General features: G+C 40.1%; 1 protein-coding gene across 9 annotated transcripts in view; it reads right to left on the bottom strand.

Annotated features, from left to right (window-relative positions):
• CFAP61 (cilia and flagella associated protein 61) overlaps nucleotides 1-25,054 on the bottom strand; it is a 296,212-nt gene that overhangs the window by 91,352 nt on the left and 179,806 nt on the right. For 8 of the 9 annotated variants that reach the window (XM_023537747.1, XM_023537746.1, XM_011370806.2 and 5 more), the window contains 3 exons: nucleotides 20,967-21,094; nucleotides 6,334-6,432; nucleotides 1,275-1,443 (listed from right to left, as the gene is read on the bottom strand). In XM_023537747.1, the coding sequence (XP_023393515.1) occupies nucleotides 1,275-1,443; nucleotides 6,334-6,432; nucleotides 20,967-21,094 (396 nt within the window). The remainder of the gene's footprint in view (nucleotides 1-1,274; nucleotides 1,444-6,333; nucleotides 6,433-20,966; nucleotides 21,095-25,054) is intronic. The other variant, XM_023537742.1, reaches the window with a different exon arrangement.

Raw genomic sequence — 25,054 nt, 5'->3', positions numbered from 1 at the left:
GGCAGCATCTGCCTCACCTGGAAGCTTGTTAGAACTGCAGTATCTCAGCTGCCCTCACACCCTCCCTTGCTCAGAATTTGCACTTTAATGAGATGCACAGGTTAGTTGTCTGCACATTCTGGTTTGAGAAGTGCTGCTCTAAGACACAGATGAGAGATTCTAGGTTGATAAAATTCAAGTCAGTGATTCTTGGCCTTGGCTTAGAATCATTTAGGAGCTTAAAAACTACTGATGACTGAGCCCCTATCCCATAATAATTAAAACGGAGCCTCTCTGGGTAGAGTCTAGGCATAGGTATATTTCAAAAGTGCCCCAGGTGATCTCAGTGTGTAAGGCTCAGAACTGCAAGTAAAAGATACGAGGATTTGCTCAGCTCTCTTTCCACTACCACACAATGCCTCCTCCTGGCTTGGCTATGTAAGGAAAACTTGAACACACTCATCCCACCAACCTAGTTGAATCCATGACCACTCACAAGATGGCCTAAGACAGAACCAGATAAAACGTGGCAGTGCCAGGGGTGGGGGTGGATTACTCCATACTTCTCAGGAACAAACCACAGGGAGGCCTATCCAGGTTCCTGAGATTCCTGGGAGAAATGTAATTAAAAGACCAATCTTTGAGTAATAAAGTAAATCTCTTTTGATTAAAGAGATGCCCTATTTTGTGGTCCATATAAAATGATTATGTGTGTTGCAAAGTGAGAATATTAAAATTTGCTTCCCTAAGACATTGAACAGCTTCAGTTGTATCCAGCAATGCTTTCCTCAAATGTGGTTTAAGAATTTAATCAAAATGGACAGCATGGTCACTGGGTAATCAATCAGTCACATTTCCTAGTTTTATAACTGAGAGACAAAATAAAATAAGGGTTGACAGAAGGTGCGCATGTTTGAAATACTTTAGCGTGAGCCCATCACCACTACCAAATGTTAGCCTCTTGAGGCATAAATTAATTTCCCACGAATGCATGCTGGGTTGTGTCTGGATTGTGCTCTGATGAGTAGTAAGTGTTAGACTTTTGGACAACAGCTTGAAGAATGACATTTCTCCGACTTGTGTGATTTTTTTCCTTGAGCAGAATGTTTTTCTTGGAATGGGTTTCCATGAGAGTTTCCGGCACAATTCTGGTGATGTGTGCAGGCCATTGCAGGGCTCTTTAATGAATACAGCATGGCAGCTGTAGGGTGAGAAGGCATGCCCTTCTCCCCAAGAGCATATGCCCGGTAAACACAATAACCGTTAACCATGGAGATGGCCATGCACGGCCTCACCTGGTACTGCTGCCCAGTGCAGAGGATGAGGTGGTCGTAGAGCACGATTCCCTCCTGGGAAACCACGACATGCTTGGCTGCTCGGTCTATTGCAGTCATCCTACCAACCACCACATTGACCCAGGAGCACAGTGACATCAATGCATGATCTTTATCATTAAAACAGTGGCTGTGGGGAGAGAAGCTCCATCAGTGACATTTGAGCAGCTGATAGTCGGCATTAATTAGACATCTGGTGAGTTGGTTCAAGTGGCCTAGTGGGCAGAGTTTGTGCTCTTGCTGTGAGTTTACCAGGACCAAGGCTACATACTAGGAGATTTTTTGTTATGAGACAGTCATAAATTGACATCTTTCTCTTAAAGCTAAATTGTTCTGTTTGGCATAGGCCAGTCAACAACAGGGAGGGAGGGTGTGTGTGTGTGTGTGTGTGATCATTAATATATACCCTTTCTTCTGCTTCTATTTCATGGTATGTATACATTTACTTTAGCTGATGAATTGTCATATTGACCATATACTCAAAGGGAATGAAGAAGAAGAAAGTGACATCGTTAAGGATTCCCAAAGGCAGGGGTCAAGGTCTTGAATATTGAGAATACTTCCTATTTGCTAAGCTTCTCAATAAATGACTCATTCTTAGAATGAGTGTATGCATTTGTGTCAAAACAACAAAACACGTTATGTTTACAGGATATATCAGGGAATTACATTTGCAGTAAGTGTAGAACCTGGAGACTTTTTGGATTCACTCTGTAGAGCAAAAATGATTTGTGGGGAACTGATACTTCTGTGAACGACAGGTCCAGGGGGGATGGGTTTTCTTGTCCGGGTTCCATTTGAGTTTGAGCACTGTACTACAATGTAAGAAAAGTGGGTTTCTTGTGGCTTCGGGTTTATTTAAAGAGTTTTGTGAGGGTTGTTTCCAGAACTTTCTGAAAGGTCTGACCTCCTTTACATGACTCTCTTAGTGATCCTGTTCTGAGATCATTACAAGAGTACAGGGTGGCAGAATAGTGTTTCATTTGTCTAGTCTTCACTGTGCCAAGGTATGTGTCCTTACCCTGTCATTAATGAGACTGGACCCTGGGGAGTCTGCATCCCCTTTCAATACTTCAGTTTCCTCAGCTCTCAACATAGCATAATTTTCCTCCCTACATGTCTCGATCATTGTAAGGAATGAATGTGAGAATGTAAGAGATGCTGTTTTGTCAAGTGGGATGCATATGTGAAAGGTATTATTCTAAATAATATTAATGATACATAATCCTGTTTACTCTCCTTGGATGCAAACAGGACTAAAGTGGTAATGGGAGAACATTTTTTCTTTTTGATCCACTCATCACTACACAAAAAGAATTCTAGTAATGGATGCACATTAGACCCCGTTATAGGACCTGTGAAAGAGAAGGGAGCTCTGGGCTTTGTATCTCTCCATGAAACAACACTTAACAACAAGAAAATTTCTTCTTAATACGGAAAGAAAATTGGGGGCTGGCCTGTCACAGGAAAATAATAGAGAGCGAGATGAAATTCTGGTAGCTTTACAGGAAAACAGGAAACTTCATTGATTTTGTACATTCATGAGAGACTCACAAAGGATTGTTCTTATTTGCATCACAGTCTGTTCATAATAGAAACAGTACTGTCAGTCGTCCTAGATTAGGAAAAATTAAATATAGTTAGTGCACAGGGATTAATCTTACGAGGAGTTGCTCAAAGATAAAAGTTCTCAGGGGAAATTTGAGAAAGGCTAAGACAATGTTATTTTTAATGACAGTAGGACAGTCATGTTGATAATGTCAGAATGCATATTTCAGAGTTAAAATTTGAAGCTCTGTCCAGTGGGAACGGGCACTTGGGAACACCATTTTTTTTTAGGAACCTAAGAAAGCATTCAAGAATGTGGGGTGCTGCTTTTACTGTCTGTTACTACACTGTATGACTTTTCTCAGTTTAAAATATCATTGTGTGGGTGATTACTATCTGTTCTGGATATTAATATCCATTCTGAATATTACTATACATTCTGGACCTTCCTTAACTTACCCATCAGGCAGGCAAAACTAGACATTAGAAACTATAAGTGATATGTTTCCAAAATTATTTCCTAAGCAGAGTTAGTGAGCATTAAGATTCTAACATGGCAGAGGCTGTCTCGTGGCTTAAGGACAAGAGAAATACCTCCACTAGTTCTCTGGAAAAGACAGAAGGAATCAAAGAAGAAACATCAATGAAACTTCATTCTTTTTAAGTGAACTTGGCCCTGACTCGAAATGATACGAAAGATTGTCTTCATAGAACAATCTGGAGACAGGCAATAAGAAAAAAGCAGAAATGTGGGATGGGGAAGTTTCTGGGAGAGGACGTTTGTTCAAAGTTGCAGTGTCCCCATACCTGGTGTCTGTCATAAGACTAAGCCCAAAGCTCAAGGTGCAAAATTAGGAGTAACCCCAGGGGAGCAAACGTAAGTATGGTAGAGATCTGCACTTCATGGAATCAGAACCCTTCAGAACTGGAAAGAACCTCAGAGGTTTTCATAAAGGATTTATCACGACACTCTTAAAAAAAGGAGCATCACAATTAATTTTCAGTTATTCAGGGCTGATTATCCAATTAGTGGATTTCTCCTGCTTCCTGTTTCTCCTCTCCTCTCACTGCCTTCCTTTCTGCTGCATCCGCAGCATGTCATTAGCACCTCCACCAGAAACTGGACAGGGTCAGAGAAAAATAAAAACTGGCTATTAAAAAAGTAGAAACAAAAAGAATAAATTAAAACACTGGTTAGGGCAAAGCTCAGAATTCATATTTAAAATGAGGACTTTACATTATTAAATTTATAGATGCCAATAGCCTTGTTATTTTTAAACTTTGTGACCAGAAACAATTTTCTCTATTGGCGTATGAGGACCATTTGGAAAGTAACACCCTTTTTAATTTGTTGTTTCTAGAATGATGATAACATGTAGTTACTCATCCAGAGACAATTGGCTATGTTATTTAGTCACTGTCTATAACATGATTCAGATGACTTTCGCAGGTATTTTTAGAGGTAATTTTTATTTATTCAACATTATTTATTGAGCACCTACTATGTGCCGACCACTGTCCCAGATGCCGGGAACACATCACTGAACGAAAAGGCAAAATATTCCTACCCTCATGGAATTTACATTGTAGTTGAAGGATTCAGAATATAAAGAAAAAACAATTTTAAAAGGCAAATTATATAGCATTTAGAAGGGTTTCAGTAGGAAGAAAAAAACAGCAGAGTAAGGGGAACAGGACTATGTTAAGAATATTGGTTGCAAATGAATGAGTGGTCAGGGGAGATCTCATTGAAAAGCTGACATTTAAGCAAAGACTTGGGAGTGAGAAAACAAGGAACCCCAAGTGTAGACTTGCCTATTGTGTTTCAGGAACATTGAGGAGGCTGGTGTGGCTAGAGTGAAAAGAACAAGGGCAAAAATGGTAAATGATGAGGTCAGTGAAGTAAGTGGACAGGGATAGATATTAGGTTGGTGCATTCTAGAAGTTTCTGTGATGATGGAAATGTTCTCTAGCTGTGCTGTCTGATATGGCAGCTACTAGCCACATGTGGCTATTTGAGCACTTGAAATATGGCTAATGCAATTGAGAAGCTGAATCTTTAATCTCATTTAACTCTAATCAATTTAAATTTAAATAACCACATGTGGCTAGTAGCCACCATATTGGACGATACAGTTCTAGGTCTGTTCAGGAGTCGATGTGATCTGACTTATTACATTTATGCAGCACTGCTCTAGTTACTGAGCTGAAAATGTGGAGAGGCAAGGACAGAAGCAGGGATACCAGGTGACTTTCCATCCAGCCACATGCAGTTCCCACACAGTACCACACCAGCAGAAGGTTAGTACTAGCTATCCTCTCTTATAAACTACCTAACACGAAAACCTTTATCAAGCTGACTGAATTAAATTCCTTGTGAGACATTTATCAATAACACCAACATTTCCTGAGAATCATGTAATTTAGAAAGAGGGCAAAGAGGGAAGGGGATGCACATGTGTTGATCCCCTAGTCTTTGTCAGAACTTGCTGTTATGCTAAATTTAACAAAAACTCTAGCGAGGTTAACTTATCATACACCTTTCACAGTTAAAAAATTCAAAGCTCAGAGAAATGAAATCCCCTTTGTGGTATGGGCAGGATCTGAATTAGCATCCACCAGACCCAAAAGCCATGCCTCTGGCACCCTAATGATGTCCTTCAAAAAAAAAAAAAAAAAGTTTGTGGTCTAATAAAAGTATTAGCTCGAAATAAGCGTAGTTCTGCTAGTAAGAACTTGCAGTTTTTCTCACTGTTTGAAGGCAAAGTAAGTCTTTTTCACAGTTGAAAAAGGATCTCTTCGTCATGGATTCTAAAATGAATACTCTGAGAGGGAACAATTTCCTTCCTCCTCATTGGAAAAATTGGAACACTGTTTTTAGAGGCAGGGAGCCTAGTAATCCTTGTACCCTTGTTCTGCTACAGGAAATTAAAAGTAGTGGAAGCTGTGTGATAATGAAATGGCATTTTCTAGAACAGCTGTTGACAAATAGTGATTCTATTGGGATGCAAACAACAAAGCTTGCCCAGACTGGCATAAGAGGTCTCTGCTGATCAGCCCCGATTACAAATGATGTGGTAGGTGTGAGACCCACATCTCAGTAAGGTGCTTGGCCTTACTTGGCCCAACTCTGAACCTTGGGGGAGTTGCCTGGCTGATGCAAATATAGTCACCAAGGTCCCTTGCCCTGCCATGTCAATCAGAACCCAAATGCAGGCCGTGGCTGGGTCAGCAGGCTCTGTCTCAGTTTTTGGAAGAGGGCCTACATTTTCTCACAAATACAAAATGGCAGCCAGACCCTGCCATTTGCCATTAACAGGTGTGTCCTTGTATCTCCTAAGTGACATCTATACTCCAGGAGAAAAGCGTGCCACATATCCTTTTCCAGTCTGAAATCTATTTAACATAAAAATGACTGCACACAAATTAGGACATTTTGGTCTCAGAATGAAAAAGCAAATAGAATTCATACTCGCTTGCTAAAAACTTCCTTTGTTCAGTGCCCAAAAGTTTTTTTCCAGGGAGTCCGTGTGTTGAAATCAGGGTGAGATTACTAAACTTCAGGTGAGAGCTAAGGAGAAAACACAGAGACACAAAAAAGAGGTAAAGCACGATTCAGTACAAATTTATTACATAGTGACACATGAACAATGTGGGGGTTGGTCAAAAATCCACATATAACTTTGACTCCCCCAAAATAACTACTAATAGCTTACTGTTGACTGGAAGCCTTGTTGATATTGTAAACAGTCAACTAACACATGTTTTGTATGTTATATGTATTACATACTGAATAAAGTAAGCTAGGAAAAAAATGTTATTAAGAAAATCATATGGGAGAGAAAATACATTTATCCTAATTATTTTAAAAATCCACATATAAGTGGACCCACACAGTTCAACCCTTGTTGTTTAAGGGTCGGCTGTAATTCAATTTAACCTTATTTCACATGTCATCCAATTGTTAAGTTTTTCTTCAAACTCAGCAACTCTTTCTGCATAAACTTTCAAATAGAACCAATCATTTAAATGAAATAAGCAAAATGGCACGAGAGCAACTAATTACAGAAACTACCAAAAGCTGCGGCACTGTAATGGCAGACATCACTTAATTTTTAAAAATGTGATTCTCAGAGTAAAATAAAATCCCAAATTGAGAGGAAGGTAAATTTAGTATAAATTAATGCAAAGTTGGAATTTCAGACTACTAAGAAACTGCTTAGAATCATAACCACAGTAGCTAAAACTTCTGAGTGCTTACAATCAAGCATTTTGCATGTCTCTCATTTAGTCCTCAAAGCAGGACAATGAGGTCAGTAACATCACCTTCCCTATTGTATTATGTGGATGTGAGGCACAGTGCTTTGCTAGAAACCAGACGGCAGGGAGTGTGGAGGCAGGGTAGAAACCCAAGCTGTCTGGTTTCAGCATCTTCTCATCTAACCTCTGCCTTCATTGCCCTACAGACCCTAAAGTGTTGACAAGGATCGAAAAATAATCTAATTCTCATTGATTGATATTAGCTTTGTGACTTTCAGATATATATATAGAGCGAGCAAAACTACCTCATATTGGCATTAGGGCCTGAGGCCCGCACATAGGCATTATCATAGAGATTAAGCAATTTGTGCTGGGGGCGGGGGACAGGTTTTTATTGTCGGTATTTCATGACAAAGAAAATCAAAGTTGGAAATGGTAGGTAATTCGTTCACAGTCATGACGCCCAGAAGCAGCAGGGTCAGAAATGAAAGCCATGTCTTCGGACCCCAAGGAGTGCTCTCTCCACCCATCCAGGCTGTCCTCTGCTTAAACAGTCCTATGAATAGTGTTAAGTAGCACTCCCAGAGTATGGAAGTGGAGGCTTCTGAAGAATTCATGTGTTTAAGACTCATTCTGCGTTTTCCCTTTGGTATTGAAAATATTCCTGCTGCAAATTTGCTCTCCAGCTAGAGTTGGCAAAATTTTATGAGTGAGCTGATCTTTTCATAGGCTTCAGGATGATGATATGTTTTTTTTCCTGAAATCTCTTAGTTCACATCTTCCCTTAAACCAACCAAATGCCAAAAAAGAAACCTTCACCAAGGTCTAGAAAAATACCTGCCCTCCTTTCCCATGAGGAAATTGGGAATTTTCCAAATGTGGAATGCTATCAATTTATTGACAAACTGTTAACTACCACTAAAAGCAGGAGACTTTTGATGACAGCATGGGCCAGCAATGTAATAAACTCAAATGCACTTGACATTTAAAAATAGCTAAATATTATGAAAGGTTTTTCTCTAAAGTCTCTAAGGATGTGTATTATTTAAGAATGAATATTCTTATTTGATACAAAGAAAATCGAGTACATTTTATCCTCTAATAATAAGAATAAAAATTTTGAATATGTTCAAATAACATAAAGGTCACAATTAACCCCAGCTACTTATGGCTGTCAGTCTGTAAATGCAAAATGATGACAGGCCTTTGATTTATTATCATTTAATGGAAAACACAAATAATAATGTGTTTATACCGATTGCAGTTAAAATTTATTTTAGCTTTGGTGCCTGTGTGATGGAAAAGGGGTTTATGTTACACTAATAATACAGTTATATGCAGGTCCTTCTTACAGTTGTTACAGTTCTATGTGAATACAAGATTTAGTACTTATCCAGCCATATCTTTTACTACAAAAACAATCCCTTTGTCATTGAATATTTTAAATGATCTAACGACATGAATCAAATGGCTTGTAAATTTCATAAAAAATTTATCACACTGTAGTATCCTGAATTGTGCTATTGTGCAATTAAAGATTTCTTCAAAAGATTTGGGAAGAGAGGGCATTTCTGGATTTTATCTATAAAGTAACCAGCTTTCCATTCTTTTTCTTTAGCCTTAGCCAGATTCCTTTTGTATTCTTTGTTGTGGTTGTTCTGGTCCTTTCTTCAGTCTTCAAGGTCACTACTTCAACCTTTCTTATTCTCCCTACTATTCCCCTTCCTCATTCTCAATCAAGTACTTCTCCCACATCACAGAGAAAACAGAGACCAGCCACCAGGCAACCCCTTCCATCTGTTTCCCTTCTTGCCCCCTCCAGACCATTGCCATCTGCAAAAGCATTCTTCCTCCCCCCTGATTCAGAAGACATTAACCCTGTCTCCTCTTTATGTTCCTCTTGCATCTCTCCCTATCCCTATACCAGCAAATTTCTCTTACAACTGCATTTAAGAAACCTGAAAGTAACCAGTCTAGTGCTGTTAAGGTAGAGTGATGAAGTCAACAGGAACCATGGCCCTGCTTCTCTGCTTTTCCAAGGTGGCTTCCATTCTTGAGGTCTCCTCAGGTCCAAGGTGGCTCCTAAAGCTCCAGCCATCACATCCAATATCCATATTATAGGCAGAAGGAAGGAGATATGGGTAGAAAGGACTGCCCATTAAAGAGCCTTTCTTAAAATCTCACATGACATTTCTGGTCACCTTGCTAGAACTCAGTGACATGGCCACATGTAGCAGCAAGAAAGGCTGGAAAACGGGCTTTTTGTTTGTTTGTTTGTTTTCAAGAGAAACACAGTGCTTTTTCTAAGAACCACATTGCCCAGGGTTCTGTTACCAAGGACGAAGTGCAGAATGAATACTGGGAGGCTACTAGAAGTCTCTACTCATGTTGACCTATGAAGAAAAGGTGTGTGGTGATGGGGGAAAATCCTTGTATCACTAAGAGACCAAGCAGGAAATCAAACACTGACCCCACAAGGTTTGATGAAATGAAGGCAGAGGCATGTGCAGAGTTCTGGGAATCAGTAAGAGATGGGGAGTCACCCAGGGACAAGCAACAGTGGGATGCCATTATTGATGCGAATCCTGAAGAACAAAAGATGGAGGAAGTGGTGAAAGCTGGGTCCATGAAGGAGGCCCCACCCAGGAGCTGCAGCCATAGAACAGGATGAGATAATGTTGTCTTAAGGTTCTCTTGCTTTTTTCAACCAGCTCCTCCCTTGCCCACCTATCCCTCTTCATGTCTATTTCCCTGGGTGAGGTTATCTACCACTGTGACTTCATCATAATTACATTTACATGATAGCTTTCTCCTGAGCTCAAAACCTAATTTCCAAATGTCTATCAGTCCTAATGGGGTAACTCAATGGGCATCCCAAATTCCATATGTGTCCAAACAAAGGTCTTGTAGGCCCATGCCATTTCTCCTTTATCTCCATCAATGGGATGGCCAACTAGCCACCTTCCAAGTTAGGAATTTGGGAGCCAACTTCAGACTCCTACCCTCTTTCTCACTTCCCACACGTTCAATTACTTTCACCTTGTCCACATTTCTTGAATGCTCCCCATCTGCCATTTCTAGGACATATTACCTTAGCTCACCTTCTGGACTACAGAAATAGTTTCAGGGTTAGTTTCTCTGTTACAAGTCTCTCTCCTGCCCATCTTCCACACAGCTATTGGAAACCTCTTTTTAAATTAAATTCAATTTCAATAATTCTTAGTTTTAAAACTCTCTATATTTGTTCACCATGTTGGTACCAGCAGAGTAAAGACCATGGGCTTGAGATTCAGATTTCCTCAGCTGGACTCTCAGCTCTAGCACTTTCTAACTTTTTGACATTGTGCAAGTTATTTAACTTCTCTGTGGCTGTTTTCTAGCCTGTAAAATGGGAATAATAGAACATAATGCCACATAGGGGTGCTGTGAGGATTAAATGAAATAGTATCTGTAAATGTTTAGAATATTGCCTGCTGCATAGAACATTTTCAACGAATGTTGACTATTTTTATTAGCAAAATGTTAAATCAAAATTCATGAGCATGGTATATAGGTAATTATGGTCAAGGCCTAAACTAACCTCCTCAACCTTCTTTGTAACATCAACCTTCTTGTGATTCAGTAAAGTTCCTTGCCTCTTTCATGCCTTTATATAAAATTATCACCAGAATTTCCATTTTTCTCCAACTTTATATTTTTTTATTTAATTTTAATCTAATTTAGAAACACCCAAATATTTCATTTCTTAAATTTATAACTAAGAGTTAGCGTCCAAAATCATGAAGTTTATAATATACAGTTCTAACAGATTTTAGCTCTCTGAGGATGAAATATGAAGATCAAATGTTTAAGACTTTTAATTTGATTACCTATAAATATTTTAAAAGTTCCTGCAAATAGAATAGCGGGTCAGAGGGTACATCTTGGGTTTGGGCATGAATTAGACAAAATGGCAGGAACAGCAAAACCACAGAAAAAGCACAACTCTAAGATCTAATAGTGTTGGCTTAATGTATATAAACAATATCTAACATTATTGTGAGCCTTCTGCTCTGAAAGCAAAGGTCACCATGTCATGGAAAAAAAAAAGTTCAAGTTAAGTGCTCAAACCAATGAAACATTAAACAAGTGCACCTGCATTTTCACAGCAGATAATTCCAGTGGGGATTTCACGTTGCTGTGGATACAAAGGGAGGAACAGCTCAGAGATACTTGTAAAGCAGGGAGGGATTAGAGTATCCAGGGAAATAAGTAAAAGGTATTGCATTTCATTCCATGCTTTGGGAGGACAGCTACAAAATGAGGTCTAAACATCCTTATCCTTCAAATAAAGAGGGTCACGTTGCTAATTTATTGTGAACATGATAAAAGAAACGTGAAACTTTCACGTTGCTCACCTTCTGGGCAGTAGAAACCTATCAACCATGCAGGTGAATGCTTATTATTTTTTATTTTTTGTTGATTTTTTCAGCATAGCAAAGGCAAACGAAGCAAGTGATTTAATTAACTGCTTTCATTAATGATTTTATTTAACAAATAGATAATGTAGAGAGAGAATAATAATCTACATCAATCTAAATGTTACAATTTAATTTAGTAAAATCTGTTTTCTGAATTGTTCAAAACAATGACAAAAGCATTTGCCAAATGACATTAAATCCTAGTGCAAGATAGATACTTAGAACCTAACTGCACATTTTACTCATCAAAGAATAACTCAGATTTAATTTGGTCTTAATGATACCACATAATGTCACAAAATTAATGATAAAATGGTATAAATGGAGTGTAAAAGTTGAGAGCTATGTGAACTTCCAATATTTTAAAAAATATAAGGCAGAACATATCAAAATATTTATTATAAATGTAACATACTAAGAGAATCTACGAGTATTTGCCTGAAAATTTATAATTCCTTTCAACAATATTTTTTTCTGCTTAGATCAAAAAGAGATTTTTTGACAAGGTCCCTGGCTACTTCATTTTTGTTGTACTAGTAAAAATAACACAGCAGCTGTATCCACGGCCATATAGATGTCAGTGACAGCACTCTCTGACCTCCAGGGGGAGACCAAAGAATGAGAGACCCAAAGAGGGTGGGGTCAAGGATTCTGAGCACTTCTAGAAGGCGATGGAGTGTTCATGGGGCAAGGAAGAGGCTAAAAGCTCTCTTCCTGATCTCACTTCTCTCTTCTCTTAGGTGCCATCTTGCATGGCTCCCTTATTCATGGAAAGCCCAGTAGGAACCAGGAGGGGCCTAGAGAAAGGGGCCAAGGAGCAAGTCTCTTATGCCTGCCTGAGTCCAGGTTTGTGTCCTGGGCAAGGGATCTAAAATCAACACTGGACTCAACAATTTACGTGATATGTCCTTTTTGAGCTTTACTTTTTTTTTTTTTCAATAAAGAAAACTAGGATGTAAAAAAATCCACTGGACCCAACAAGAAGGTACAAGGGTCTACCTGGAGTGACCCTGGTGCTCTGAGGGTCCTCCAGGAACCAAGCAGAGGAGAGGGCTGATCCTGGGTAAGGAACTGGGTGGGGAGGCGGTCTGGGTATTTGGGATCTCAGATGAAATACTTATGTATCTCTGAATAAAAGTAAAACTTATACCCTTACTGAAAAAAAAGATGAAAATGAGTATAACATTTGAAACATCCACTGAACAAATAAGAATAAAATTTGGGAGTTCTGGAAAAACAGAATAAGATGAAATTGGGTTTTGCTTTATGATTTAGGGAAACTGATTAATGGTGTTTTCATCTATATATATGTAATAAAGAGTTATATATTTATACTTTGAGTGTATGTTTATATACATTGAGCATAAGTAAGATGTAAATACAAAGATGACAATTATAAAAGACGAATTAGAAAGGCTTTGCACAGAAGAGATGGCAAAATACAAGACACAAACCAATCAGTTCCATAAGATTGGAATAACAAAGCATCATGGGAAATCAAAAACAAGTGAGATCACTTCTGATAGGGGAGGATGAGGGAGGGTTCTATGTTTTGGGCAAATGCCGGTGGTGAGGAAGTCTTTTTAAATATCATATAGGCAGGTATCCTCATGCTTGGCACATATATCTTCTTGGACCTTTGTTCTTCATGGTGATAGTTCAAGCATGAAGCTCTCTGAAATGCTTTTCACTAGGTCCAATTCGTGTAAATACTATGACATGTGGTAATGACTTCAGCTATGTAATGTTTAATGATAAGTTAATAATTATACCTGGTAAGCCCTGAAGCAATGATGTGATTTAGAAGTTATATGATTTGTTGAGAATGAGAAAATGTGGCTTGGAAAACAAGCTCATAAAAAGAGGTTAGTCAAACTAAGCATTTATAGGGGGAAATAGGTTTCCTTATAGACAAGACAGACCATTTTGAGGAAATGTCTACATAAACAGTTCCCGCACTCAGCTACACGTCAGAATTACCTGCGGACTCTGTTAAAAATACATATTTCTGGGTCCCACCCAGCCCAAGTGAATTGTAACACTGGGAATATGGACCCAGGAAACTGTCTTTTTTATAAGTACCACCTCCACCCCCACTCTCATCCTACCCCTGTAAGTAGCTCTGATGTGCAGAATGTTGAGTCTGGAATTTTCACAATCTGTTGCTTCTAGAAAAAGTTACTCAACATTAATTCTATGTCTAGGAAGCTGATTCACAATATTTTTCTCCACCACAAGTTCTTAAAATAAAAAAAAAGAAATTCAAAGCATTTCTTTTTCAAGCCCAAGTGCCTTAAAATGTTGGTATGTTGGGAAGGTCCTGGTTTTCCCTTTGAAAGGAATTCTCTCCAGAGAACAATAGTTAGAGAAGAACACAGTTGCCAGAAGCCACGTGCTCAGTAACTGCCTTGCTTGGTCTGGGTCTCACGCAGTGGCTCAGATGTTCCCATTCCTCACAAAAGAACAGCTATCTGGTGCCTCTAAGGAAGGGCCCCTATGCCCATGTTTCTGGGCTTCCCCTCTACATTTTCACCCAATAACAAATGATGTAAGAGGGGGGACAGTTTGATACCTCTTTACTCCCTCAGTGCACTTGCACACACTTCCGTTTATTTGCATCGCGATAAGAGAACTCAATGGGCGGGTGGTATGGCTGCCATCTACTCTATGCAGGATGGAAAGAAAGTGGCTGACCGGGTCAGAGCTGAGGAGAGTGCGTATGGTGCCCTTTGTCTTTTGGGGACTGAGGCTTCACATGAGGAAGATGGGAACAGTAGGATGGAGATGGCATTGAGCTAGTGGCACTGAAGACCAAGCAAGTCCCTGGAGGGCTTGTTAAAACACAGACTGCTGGGCCCCATTCTCCAGGTTTCTGATGCAGTAGGTCTGGGGTGAGACCTGAGAATTTGTATTTCTAACAAGTTCTGAAATGATGTTGATGCTGGTGGTCCAGGGACATTTTGAGAGCCACTGTTCTGGTGGTGGGTTCGGGGAGGATGTGCTCCCAGGGGGGTTGGGTGCTCAAGAAGGGAGAGTGGAGTTTGATACAAATTTCTATGAAGGAAGTACATGATCCCATTAAATATCTGAGACATGAGTAAAGACTGAAAATTTTGTCTTTGGCCTCGGGTTTGTTTTTTTTTAATTGTTTGTTTGTTTTTTGAATGCAGTGGATCTCCTAGACTTGGGATGGGTGTTTATTCAGAGTCTCCTAAAACTTACATGATAAACTTGAAGTTAGTGGCAGAAGGGAGGATCCAAGTATGTCCATATTAAGGTTTGCAAAGCATCCAAATATCAAGAAAAGGCCTAAGAAACATATGTTAGCAGGCTATGAGGCAGTACTGGTCAGCTAGAGCCACAGATGTGGCCCCTGTGACCAGGCAAGTCTTTGGTCCATAAGGGATCTGATATCCCCCAGCGTGGGTAGACAGCTAAAACTGCAGTGCACACCTCCAATTTTCTCTGGAGTCATGCAGTTTTGCAAAATAGAAACACCACAGTGTTAGGCTGCTTAATTCATGTGTCCCCAATCCCTGTGCTGTGGACCAGTACTGGTCCATGGCCTGTTAGGAACCAGGCCACACAGCAGGAGGTGAGTGGCAGTGAGCAGAGCAGCTTCATCTGTATTTGCAGCCGCTCCCTAGCGCTAGCATCACCGCTCAGCTCCACCTCAGACCATCGGGCATTAGATTCTCATAGGAGCGTCCGTTCCTGGTGCCTAGCTTAATTGGTCCTCCTGATGTTAAACCAGAGGCAGCAGCCATTTTAACTGAAATCCAAGGGAATGTCTTTGCACTGTGAGGAGCTGTCACAAGCTGCAGATGCAGATGCTGGCAGGAAGCACTCCTAGTCATCCCTGACCCTGGAGGAAGAGAACATCTTCCACATTAAGAAGATTCTATCTCCCTAGTATATTCCCTCATTTGAAAGACAATGCGTGGCTCCCACCAGGGATCTAGATATGCAAATTTAATTAGTGGGAGGGTCAGTCTAACAAGCATTGAGTACTAGGCCTTTCCAGATGCTTTGTATATTATTGCCTAATTCAACCCTCCTACTAGTGTAGGAGAGATTCTGAGTACCTTTCCCATTGAATCGGTGAGGAAACTGAGGTTCCCAGCTTCCTCATTTGCAGAGGGAACATTCTCAGCTGTGTCCCTCTAGTGCCCCAGTGGGACTACCTCTCAGTTGCCCACAGTGACCTGCTGACAGATGCTTTGGGGGCTTTGTTGACTTTCCTCCCTTTCCTGTCTCATTGCCCTTCTCTCTCAGGTAGTTAGTTCCCTGGGATCACTCCCAAATAAACTACTTGCACGCAAATTATTTGCTTTCAGTTCTTGAAGGAACATAAACCAAGACAGGTGCTGATGTCATCACTGGAAAATGATCTGATAGTAGAGGGTGAAGACCAAGTGGGTGAGTCTATTACTCAGTCCACGTCTGTAGCTTGAACTTTGTGTGATCGTGAAGAATGCATTACCACTTAACGCCTTCAACCCCAAAGCATCAAATGAACCCACAAAAAATAACAATAAGTTAATTCCAAAATAGGCATAATGTTGCTATGGGCCTAGCCACCATGTTGCATTTGCCCTGGTACCAAAAGGGCCATCAGAGAGCATGTAGCCATCAATTAATACGGCAGAGACAGATAGTAGAGAACAGTGACAATCACCAACTTGTTCATTGAGATTTTGTTCTGAGATCAGCAAGTAAGCACTATTTAATTAGTCACCTAATTAGTGACAGGCCACACTGAAGGTTTCAGATGTCCTCAGACAAATGTAAAGATAAAAAGCCTAATTAAGCACTCGGCTGGCTGCTGCCAGGCCTCACAGCTGCGCCGGATATTGTGCGGTCCTGAGCAGCCTAATAACAAGAGTTACGGTCATCCGGCCACAATTGTAGCTTTGCAGACATGCCCTGCTATTCCAAGCTATTCTTAGTTACCAGATGAGGGATCAATGTCCAGGTCAAAAATTGGAGACTCTGTCCTTCAGTGAGATTATTTGGTGGGTTTTTTGAGAACACTCTTCCCAGTGGTAAATCTGGAAGACAAGGTGAGCCTGGGTTTCAGTGCCCACCAGAGCTTTCCGGGAATCAAAGTGTCTGCTTCTCCAGTCACACAAGGGGTCACTGGGACACCACCCAGGGCTGCTTTCAGTCACTGTCATCCCAGGATTCACTGATGCATTTTTCTAGTGCCATTTCAGGCTCTCCAAGAGATTCTTGACATCAGAATTGAATTAGGAAGGATTTTAAAATAATGGATTAAAAGGAACTGCTCCATAATTAGGAGTAAATAATATAATATACAGAAGCATAGACACAAGTGAGTTGAAACAGAATAAAGTAGTAACTGCTTCAGCTCAGTGAGTTCATGCCCGAGAGATAGTGAAGAAGCTGTTCTGTGTAATTCTGGGAATGAATATCTTTATTTGGGCCACTGTCTGGGGCAGGGCCTGAGGGTCTGCATATATAACGAGCTCCCAGATTATGCTCATGCTGCCGGTCCACTGATCACACCGAAAGTGAAAAGGACGTAAAACATGAGTTCATAGACCTGGTTCCAGCCCGTTTTTGGTACAGCTTTCCCATATTTCTTTTTTAAAAAAATTTTAGAGCACTTTTGTGGAAAGCCTGAAATATTCTAAGTATTACATTTGGGGACTTCAGCAGGGCTGGACTTGGTGCACAAAGTGACTGGTAAGAGTATGAATCTCTAAGCTTTGTGGAAAGACTCCTCCTGCTTTCTGGAAAGAGCTTTCAGACTTCATTGCAAAGCTCTCCTTCGGGAAATAATGTTTTATTGATGGAGGATAGAAGCTTACCTCCGGGTTTGGCTGTCAGTCCACGAATAGGGAATTCCCCTTAGACCTCTGATACGGTTAGTAGAGTTCCTAGGGTGACAGCACCTTTGGGCTGGCAGTACCGTAGAGGTCCTCTGCCATGACAATCTCCAGCATATTGAAGAAGATGGGACCACCTTCTTCAACCCAGTGCTTGGGTTTTAAAGAAGTCTTATTAATAGAAATATCAAGGAGAATAATGTATATGAAACACTTACACTGCCCAATCCAAGAACTTTCAGTCCCAAAGAGCCAGACAGGCAAATAAATCAATCTATCAACTATAGGAACCATAATGAAAACAGTTCAGGTCTATCACTTGAATGCATTGGGCATGATGAAGAACACAGATAATTCACAGGAAAATATCTTAAGAACTGCCTTTCCCCTCTATTTCACTGTCTTCTACAGCATAAGATGAGTGGGGGTTTCTCCTCTTCACCTCCCCATCCCAAGAAAGCTCCTCCCCTGGCCTGCACCTACTGTCCTTTCTCTGCTCAGCTCCTGGTTCCCAGCATAAGGGTCCATGACCTGGCAGGGCACACGATGGGGAAAGAATACCATATGCAGCTGGAGCCCACACTGGCTGCAGGGTATGGTGGTGGGGGCCTGAACATGTTTCCCCTTTGGCTTCCCATGGAGTTGCTTGGGCACAGCACCCTCATAAGACAAATGCATAAGACCTATATGTAGGGGAGAGGGGGATAAACTGTTAAGCCTCATTCTCAATCTGGATTGCCCTGCAGTTCTGTCCTCCTCCATTAACCAGTCAGTAGCCTCGGGGTTGATGGAGACAGCAGAAAGCTCTAAGGGTAGGGCTGCCACTCAGTCCAGTGCTGGAGGATTCACCAGGACTAGGAAGACGGGGAGAACTGCAAGGGATGCCAGTGTGTGTCCCTAGGAAAACACCTGTTGCACATGTCACTGGATACTGGAGGGCCAGAGAGGTCTTGCCCTAGTAAGGACAGGAAGAAGATACAGGGTGACCTACCAACCAAAGGCCTGCCAACCAAAGACAAGAAGGTGTGTCTGTGCAGATGTACCTGTGGATGGGTTGCAGCTGAGGACCAGATAAAACAATGTAATAAAAAAATCAAAACATCACTCTCCTCACATTCTAGTATATTAGTTGGTAACTTTGGGTCAATAAATGTCAGCTCCCCAGTAGTACCTTGGCACTTGGGGAGGAAGGACATGACAAGGGCAAAAAATGTATGCAAGGACTGTGTCTGGTATCCTCTGAAGAGGAGACCAAATGTGCTTTGTAATTTTTTTGCATGTAAATAATAGAAGAACAAAGAGCTCTGTCTCTTTTGTCACCAGATGACAGGATTACCAGATTTTCTGGAAAAAGAGGTTGCTGTACTGTGCTTCAAATGGATTTTCCAGGAACTGTGGTGCTCCAGCTGAGCCAGATAATGCTGTGCAGGAGCATAAGGAGGGCAATTTTTCTGACTTTTTCCTCCAAAACATGGATTTAATCTTCACTGGGGGTTAGTGTTTGATGAAAACTGTGTTTCTTCAATTTCATTCCAGCTCAAATCTTTTATAAAATCTAGTTCAAATGGCAGTTAAACTGGTGAAGTAAAATATGCAGCAGGTTACTATGGTGATTGTTAATTTAAAATAATTAGAGAAAATAATGAGAAAACTATTTCCTCTCTTAAGGATAGAGATTCGTAAACTGATACCAGTCTATTTTTAGTGTATGTAATCGCTGTAACGATGAATTATGAGCACTTTAAAATCCTTTAAAAAGGTCTGCCTGATTGAGGAATTTAATCAACCAAGTACTTATATCAAAATTTATATTTGTCTTTATTAAATCTAAGTTGATTCCACAAAAAGAAAATTATATGTATATGTCTTAATGAAATCATTTAAACGAAACATAATGACTAAGTATATAGCTAAGTTAATATTTAAAACCTGTTTATGATAACATCTTGACTACTATATTTTACAACTCCATCCTGGGTAATTCATCATTCAAAAATGGTTGCATATGACTTGTTCGGTGTCTTGGATAAAGAGACCCATCAGAACAAATGAAACCTTCAAACTATGAAGTGGCACACAGAGGAAAATGGATATTTCTGGGTGCTTCTCATTATTTCCTTCTTTCAATGAAAGATGCCTATGGACTGATCACAGTATTTAAAGCCCGCAAACTCTGTTACTAATTTCAGTAATAACATGCAACTTATTTCTGGTAACTAAGAGTATGTCCCAGATCACTGAACAAATTGGCTGGAAAATGAAAAAATCTTTACCTGGTTATTGTGATGTAAAATAAACAAAATAACCAAATGAAGTTAGCTCATCTCCATATCAACCAGGCACAAGTACCTTTTAGGGGTCATTTCCTCCATCTTTTTCCTTGTCTAATCCCTCAAAACTTCGCTAGCTTCCAGAAGAGTCACAGTGGGGCTGCTTTTTCCTATCTACCGCTTGCCTCTTAGCACTTGTAATTTTAAACAGTAGCTAAAGTTTCTAATGTGACCCTGAGCAAAAGATATGGAAAAAATTGAGCTCTTAATCTCAGGAATCTGAGGTTCCCCAAAGTCTGGGTCTTTTAAAACATCTATGAAACTTAAAAATATAAATAAATTAGTGAGGTAACTGAGACTGAGAGAAGTTAGGCAATGTATCTAAGGTTCCACGTTAGGTGGTGGTAATGCCAGGCTATGAATCCAGATTCTTGGGCAATAAGATTTCAGGGCTCTTCCTGTGAAGGAAGTGCTGAGATTCAGTGAGCATATAGAGAGTTAGTCATGGGAAGCTGAGAATCCTCAGGAACCACCTATTAAGAAAATGGTCTCGGAAAGGAACCTTGTTTAGTATTTTGAGGAGAATAGAAAATAGCATTGAAGAGATGCACAGGCCTCAGTCTTCCCTGCGGGGTTTTACTCTATTCCCTGGCACCCAAAATGTAGGAGTTATTTAGAAGAAAGGTTCTGGCCTGCCTGCCATCTCTGCAAGCCTATTTATGATGCATAACGTCAAAACTGGTTTCCAAACAGGTTTGATTGTATGGAGCACCTATTAACATACAGGTTCCCAGAACCCTCCCTGGGAGTTTCTGATTTAGCACATCTGGTGTGGGGTCTGGAAAGCTATATCTTTAACAGAAGCTCCACGTGATGCCTATGGTCTGGTCAATAAAGGAAACACTAATAAGGAACAGGGGTTGGCAGAGTTCTTCTGGAAAGGGTCGGGGTGTACATATTTTAGGCACGGAAGGCCTAAATCTGCTGTTGCGTCAAGAAAACAGTCACCAGCAACACATAAATTAAATAAGTGTGGCTGTGTCCCTGTAAAGCTTTATTTCCAAAAACAAGTGGAAAGCCAGACTTGACCCAGGAGCTATAGTCTGCCAACCCCAGGTCTAGAACATTCCACTGATCCATTCAACCACATAGGCAAGGTGTGTGGGGTGGCAAACAAACTCATGTCTGTTCTTTCAAGGGACCCTCTCAGGTGAGGAAGAGAAAGCTCTTGTAAAAACAAATGAATAAAGTAAAACAACTCACCAAAACACCAATGTCTCCAGAAAGGAAATCCCAACGTTAGATGCACCAACTACAACAATCCTGGCATTGACAGTTATTTTAGGTTCCAGCGTTAGCTTTCTGTTTGTATGATTCAAGGCATAGCTCAACTGGAATAAAAATACAAAGAGATATAGGGACTTGAGAAAAACGTAGCTCAGTATACACTTTCAAATTGGCAGTTATGCAGAATTACTTAACCAGGACATTATCAGGACATCAAAGTGAATAGTGCCCATGCACAGCCATGGTGAAATTTATGGGAAGGTGTTTTTAAAACATTAATGTAAGAATATGGGAGTATACCTAATGTCTACACTGGTTCACATCAAAATTCTTGGTTTAGATAATTTTTGTCTTGATGCTGACAGATGTTTCAAACAGAACTGAGCCCCTTTATGATTAGAGATGATAAGGTAAATAATCCATAAGAAGACAAGTTATTCCCTGAGAATCTTGTTTCATGAAAGGTCTCAAGTCTATCCTGCCATCCAAGATTTCCCTGAAACCTCAAACAACAATTAGATTATAATAGTTTAGTACTTGAAGGCAAGTATTTTCTTTTATCCAATTTTGGATCCTTCACTCTATTTAACACAGTACCTTGTGCATAGTAGATGTTCAGTAATATTTGCAGAATGACATATAAACACGCTTGAATGACAAAAACATGTTAGATGATAAGAGTTGTTCAAGGAGGACTCTTAGAAGCACAGAAAGTAACCGGTGATCACTTTAATATCCATGTTTGCAAAAATTACCTGGATTGATAGTTTGTTTGATTTATGTTCCCACAGAAGCTTGAGGGGTAGGTGGAGTGGACATTAAATGTACCAAAGAAGGTTTTACAAAGAAGTGGTGGGATATTCTTGAAAGAACACTTCTGTTCTTGTTTCTATTTTAAATTCATTAATTCGACACATTTTTATTTGATGCTTACTATGTGTCTGAACAACAAGAATACAGCTAACTTCTCATGAGAAACAATGGAAGCCAGATGTCAGTGGAATGACATCCTTATCAATGCACCCGACTCAGTTAAATTCTTATTACATCAGCATTAACTCATCCTCTAGGTCAGAGATTTTCAAATTCTAGGAGGCCAAAACTATTTTAAATTTTCTTAAAATCCTGAAACAACAGGAGTTGTAAGTCTAATGGTAAAGTTCTACGTAAAGCTGGGTTCCCAACTTCTAGTGCCCAAGGTGGCATGGGTGTGGCCACATGCTTTGCCATTTATCAGGTAACAAACAAGTGAGCTATGGAAGATAAAACCCCTCTCTCTAGCTCTAGCCAGCCTAGCAACACGAAGGTAGAAAAATGTCTTGAACAAAATAATTTATAAATAGAAATTTAAAGCAAAGTTTGGAGATTTTAGTGTCTCTCCATAATTACCACTGCTGGTGCTGCTCAGCATCTGTTCTAGCCCCACTCTCACCTTTAATGGAGCACACCACTGATTTTGGAAGAGATCGAGCCCACTCCCGTTTTTAAGAGAGGACTCTGATTGACATAAACCAAGTCAAATAATCCTACCCTCCTTGCTCAACAATTGGCCCATGATAGACATGTGATTTACTTTGGCCTAATCAGAGTGAAGGCCGAGTCTTCTGTATGACAGCGGAAGAGAAGCCTCTTGCTTCCAGATAGTATTGGGTACAGATATGAAGCCTGAAATGATATAGTCATACTACCAAGAGGGAAACCCTTCTTAGAAGCCTTCCCAAAATCATAGAGAAATAGAACAGGAATTCCTTTCAAACACAACCTGAAGCCCATGCTACCTTTGGACTCTTCAGTTATATGAGCAATAAATATCAGGCAGCTATTACTACAATAGTGCTACATAACGAACCACCCCAAAACAATTAAGCATTGGCTTAAAGAAATTGTCATCTATTCTCACTCATGCAATGCTGAGTCATTTGGAAGTAGGTTTACGTAGGCTGGACTCAGCTGGGTTTGGTTCCAACCTGCAGATTCCAGACTGGCTTCACATCTGTCTTACCTCTTTGACGAGAGATAGCTGGGATGTGTTCTCATGACAATGGGAGTGAATAAGTGTAAAAAGTGAGAGGAAGTAATACTTCTTCAGCCTGGTCAAAGCACAAGTCATGTGGCTGAGCCCATCTTCCATGAGGTAGGGAAGTAGACTCATCTGTAGTGAGAGGAACCTCAAAGTTGCATAGCAAGGGCATAGCCCAGGGAGGGAGGGACAGTTTGGGGAGAATGACACAGCCTACCACATTTCCTTGATTGTTTAGGCCAGTTTATTTCTTTAATATGCAACTGAAAACCTCGTAAACTGATATTCTTTCTAAATGACAATAATGAATATACCGTTTGGGCGAAAACTGTCTGATCTTCAAATAAATGTCACTCTGGTCTGTTGTACGAGAATTTTCCAGGATAGATGAATAAGGAATTCTGCAAAGAAACTAGTTAATGCTGGTACGAGTGGGTGCTATTGTGTACTGTGTTCTGATTAATTTCCAAGACAAGCAGGCTGGGAGCAAATTCCCTCTAGCCAGCTTTGGGTCTGGTGGCTTGGCGAAAGGAAGATAGGAAGCGTAGATGTTGGTATGATGGCATCTAATTGCAGGTCTAATTAACAGAATTAACGTACAAGCATCTTAACAGAGGTTAGAACCCAAGATTCCTTCCATAGGAGCTATGTTTAGACACTCCCCTCTGTTGTCTCCCCTCTGTTGTCCAGAGTATATGCTGACATTGAAACACAGGCAGTAATGAAATTCCCTGGTAAAGAATCATACCCCATTTATGAAACAGTTCCTGTATCAATGATACAAAGGCGGCTGGAGAACAGAACAGAATGGCTTTTGTTTCCCACACAATAGCTTTAACACCAACAGCTGCCAGGCCTCAGAAATCACCTTTCTAACCACTGAATACACAAAGCGGCCTCAGGGTGTCAAGAGTTAGCATCAGTACCAATGATGGTGGGTGTCTCAGGGGAGTGATCGGGCATCACAATGACTCTCAGTAAACCCAATTTTGTGCCCAGGCTTTAATTAAAAACATATTCATCATCAGGTATGATGAAGTGACCTGAAAAAAAAACACATTTTTCTTTTGTTAGGATAGATGATTTTTAAATATCTTGAAAAAAATTCTTTCCAGCATGGAAATGTTTTTCAGTGACACTACAAATGAGGATTACTTCTGCTGCTTTACAAAGAATTTATTTTGCCCATAAGCAGAAAGCACAAGCCATTTTTGAAGGAAAGCAGAATATTTCTTTCCTTTATGTTCCTTCAGACTATAGGTTTTTGTGGTAAAGAAAAGCAGATATGGAAGACCTTCCGAGCCCTCTGGGGCCAGCGCAAGCCTCTTTTTCTTGGTCTGAACACCTACCAAAAATGTCCCATGCACTGGAGATCCTGTTTTGGGTTTTTATTTTCGATTTCCTTAATATTAAAGTAAAAATAAAAGTTTTATCTAGTGACTCATATTTTATAGACAGAAATTATATGTGCCTTGTAATAGTAAATTATTCAAAGATAAAACAGAGGAGCCTCTGTAAGCTATTTAGCTACATACCATACCAGTGTTGAATGAGGACTTTCAAACATTTATAATTCTATTTTTCTAATGACACTCGTTAGCATTTTTAGACAAAAGGATGATTTTAAAGATAGAAATCAACATATATTCTAGCAAGAAGGAATAAACCATACATCATGGTATGTAAGCTGAACTTTTAAGGCTAAAAGAAATGTTCCTTAAAATTGATGATGAGTCTCAGAATGAGTTTAAAATAGAAACTTTAAGTCCCATCCCTATCTAAGGAGAAGAAAACATGATAATATGGGATACTTGTTAGGAAATTCTAGAGCTGAGCTTGAGGTAAGGGAGGATGACGGAGAGTGGAGGATTCAAAGGGAAAAGACAACAGAGGTCAGGTGGGAGGAGAGGGTTGTTGAGATGAAAATAGGGAATAGAAATGAACACATGTTTAAGTTTTAAACTATTTGTCTGTAATTTCCTATGAACTTGTGAAACAGAAGACTGTACATGTGAGTGAGCCTTTGGCGAGGTTTTAGTCACTT

The sequence above is a fragment of the Pteropus vampyrus genome, unplaced genomic scaffold, assembly GCF_000151845.1.
Source record: "Pteropus vampyrus isolate Shadow unplaced genomic scaffold, Pvam_2.0 Scaffold7, whole genome shotgun sequence".
In the NCBI taxonomy this organism is placed as follows: Eukaryota; Metazoa; Chordata; class Mammalia; order Chiroptera; family Pteropodidae; genus Pteropus; species Pteropus vampyrus.
The sequence above is the reverse complement of the archived record's forward strand: the minus strand, read 5'-3'. Positions and strand labels throughout refer to the sequence as shown.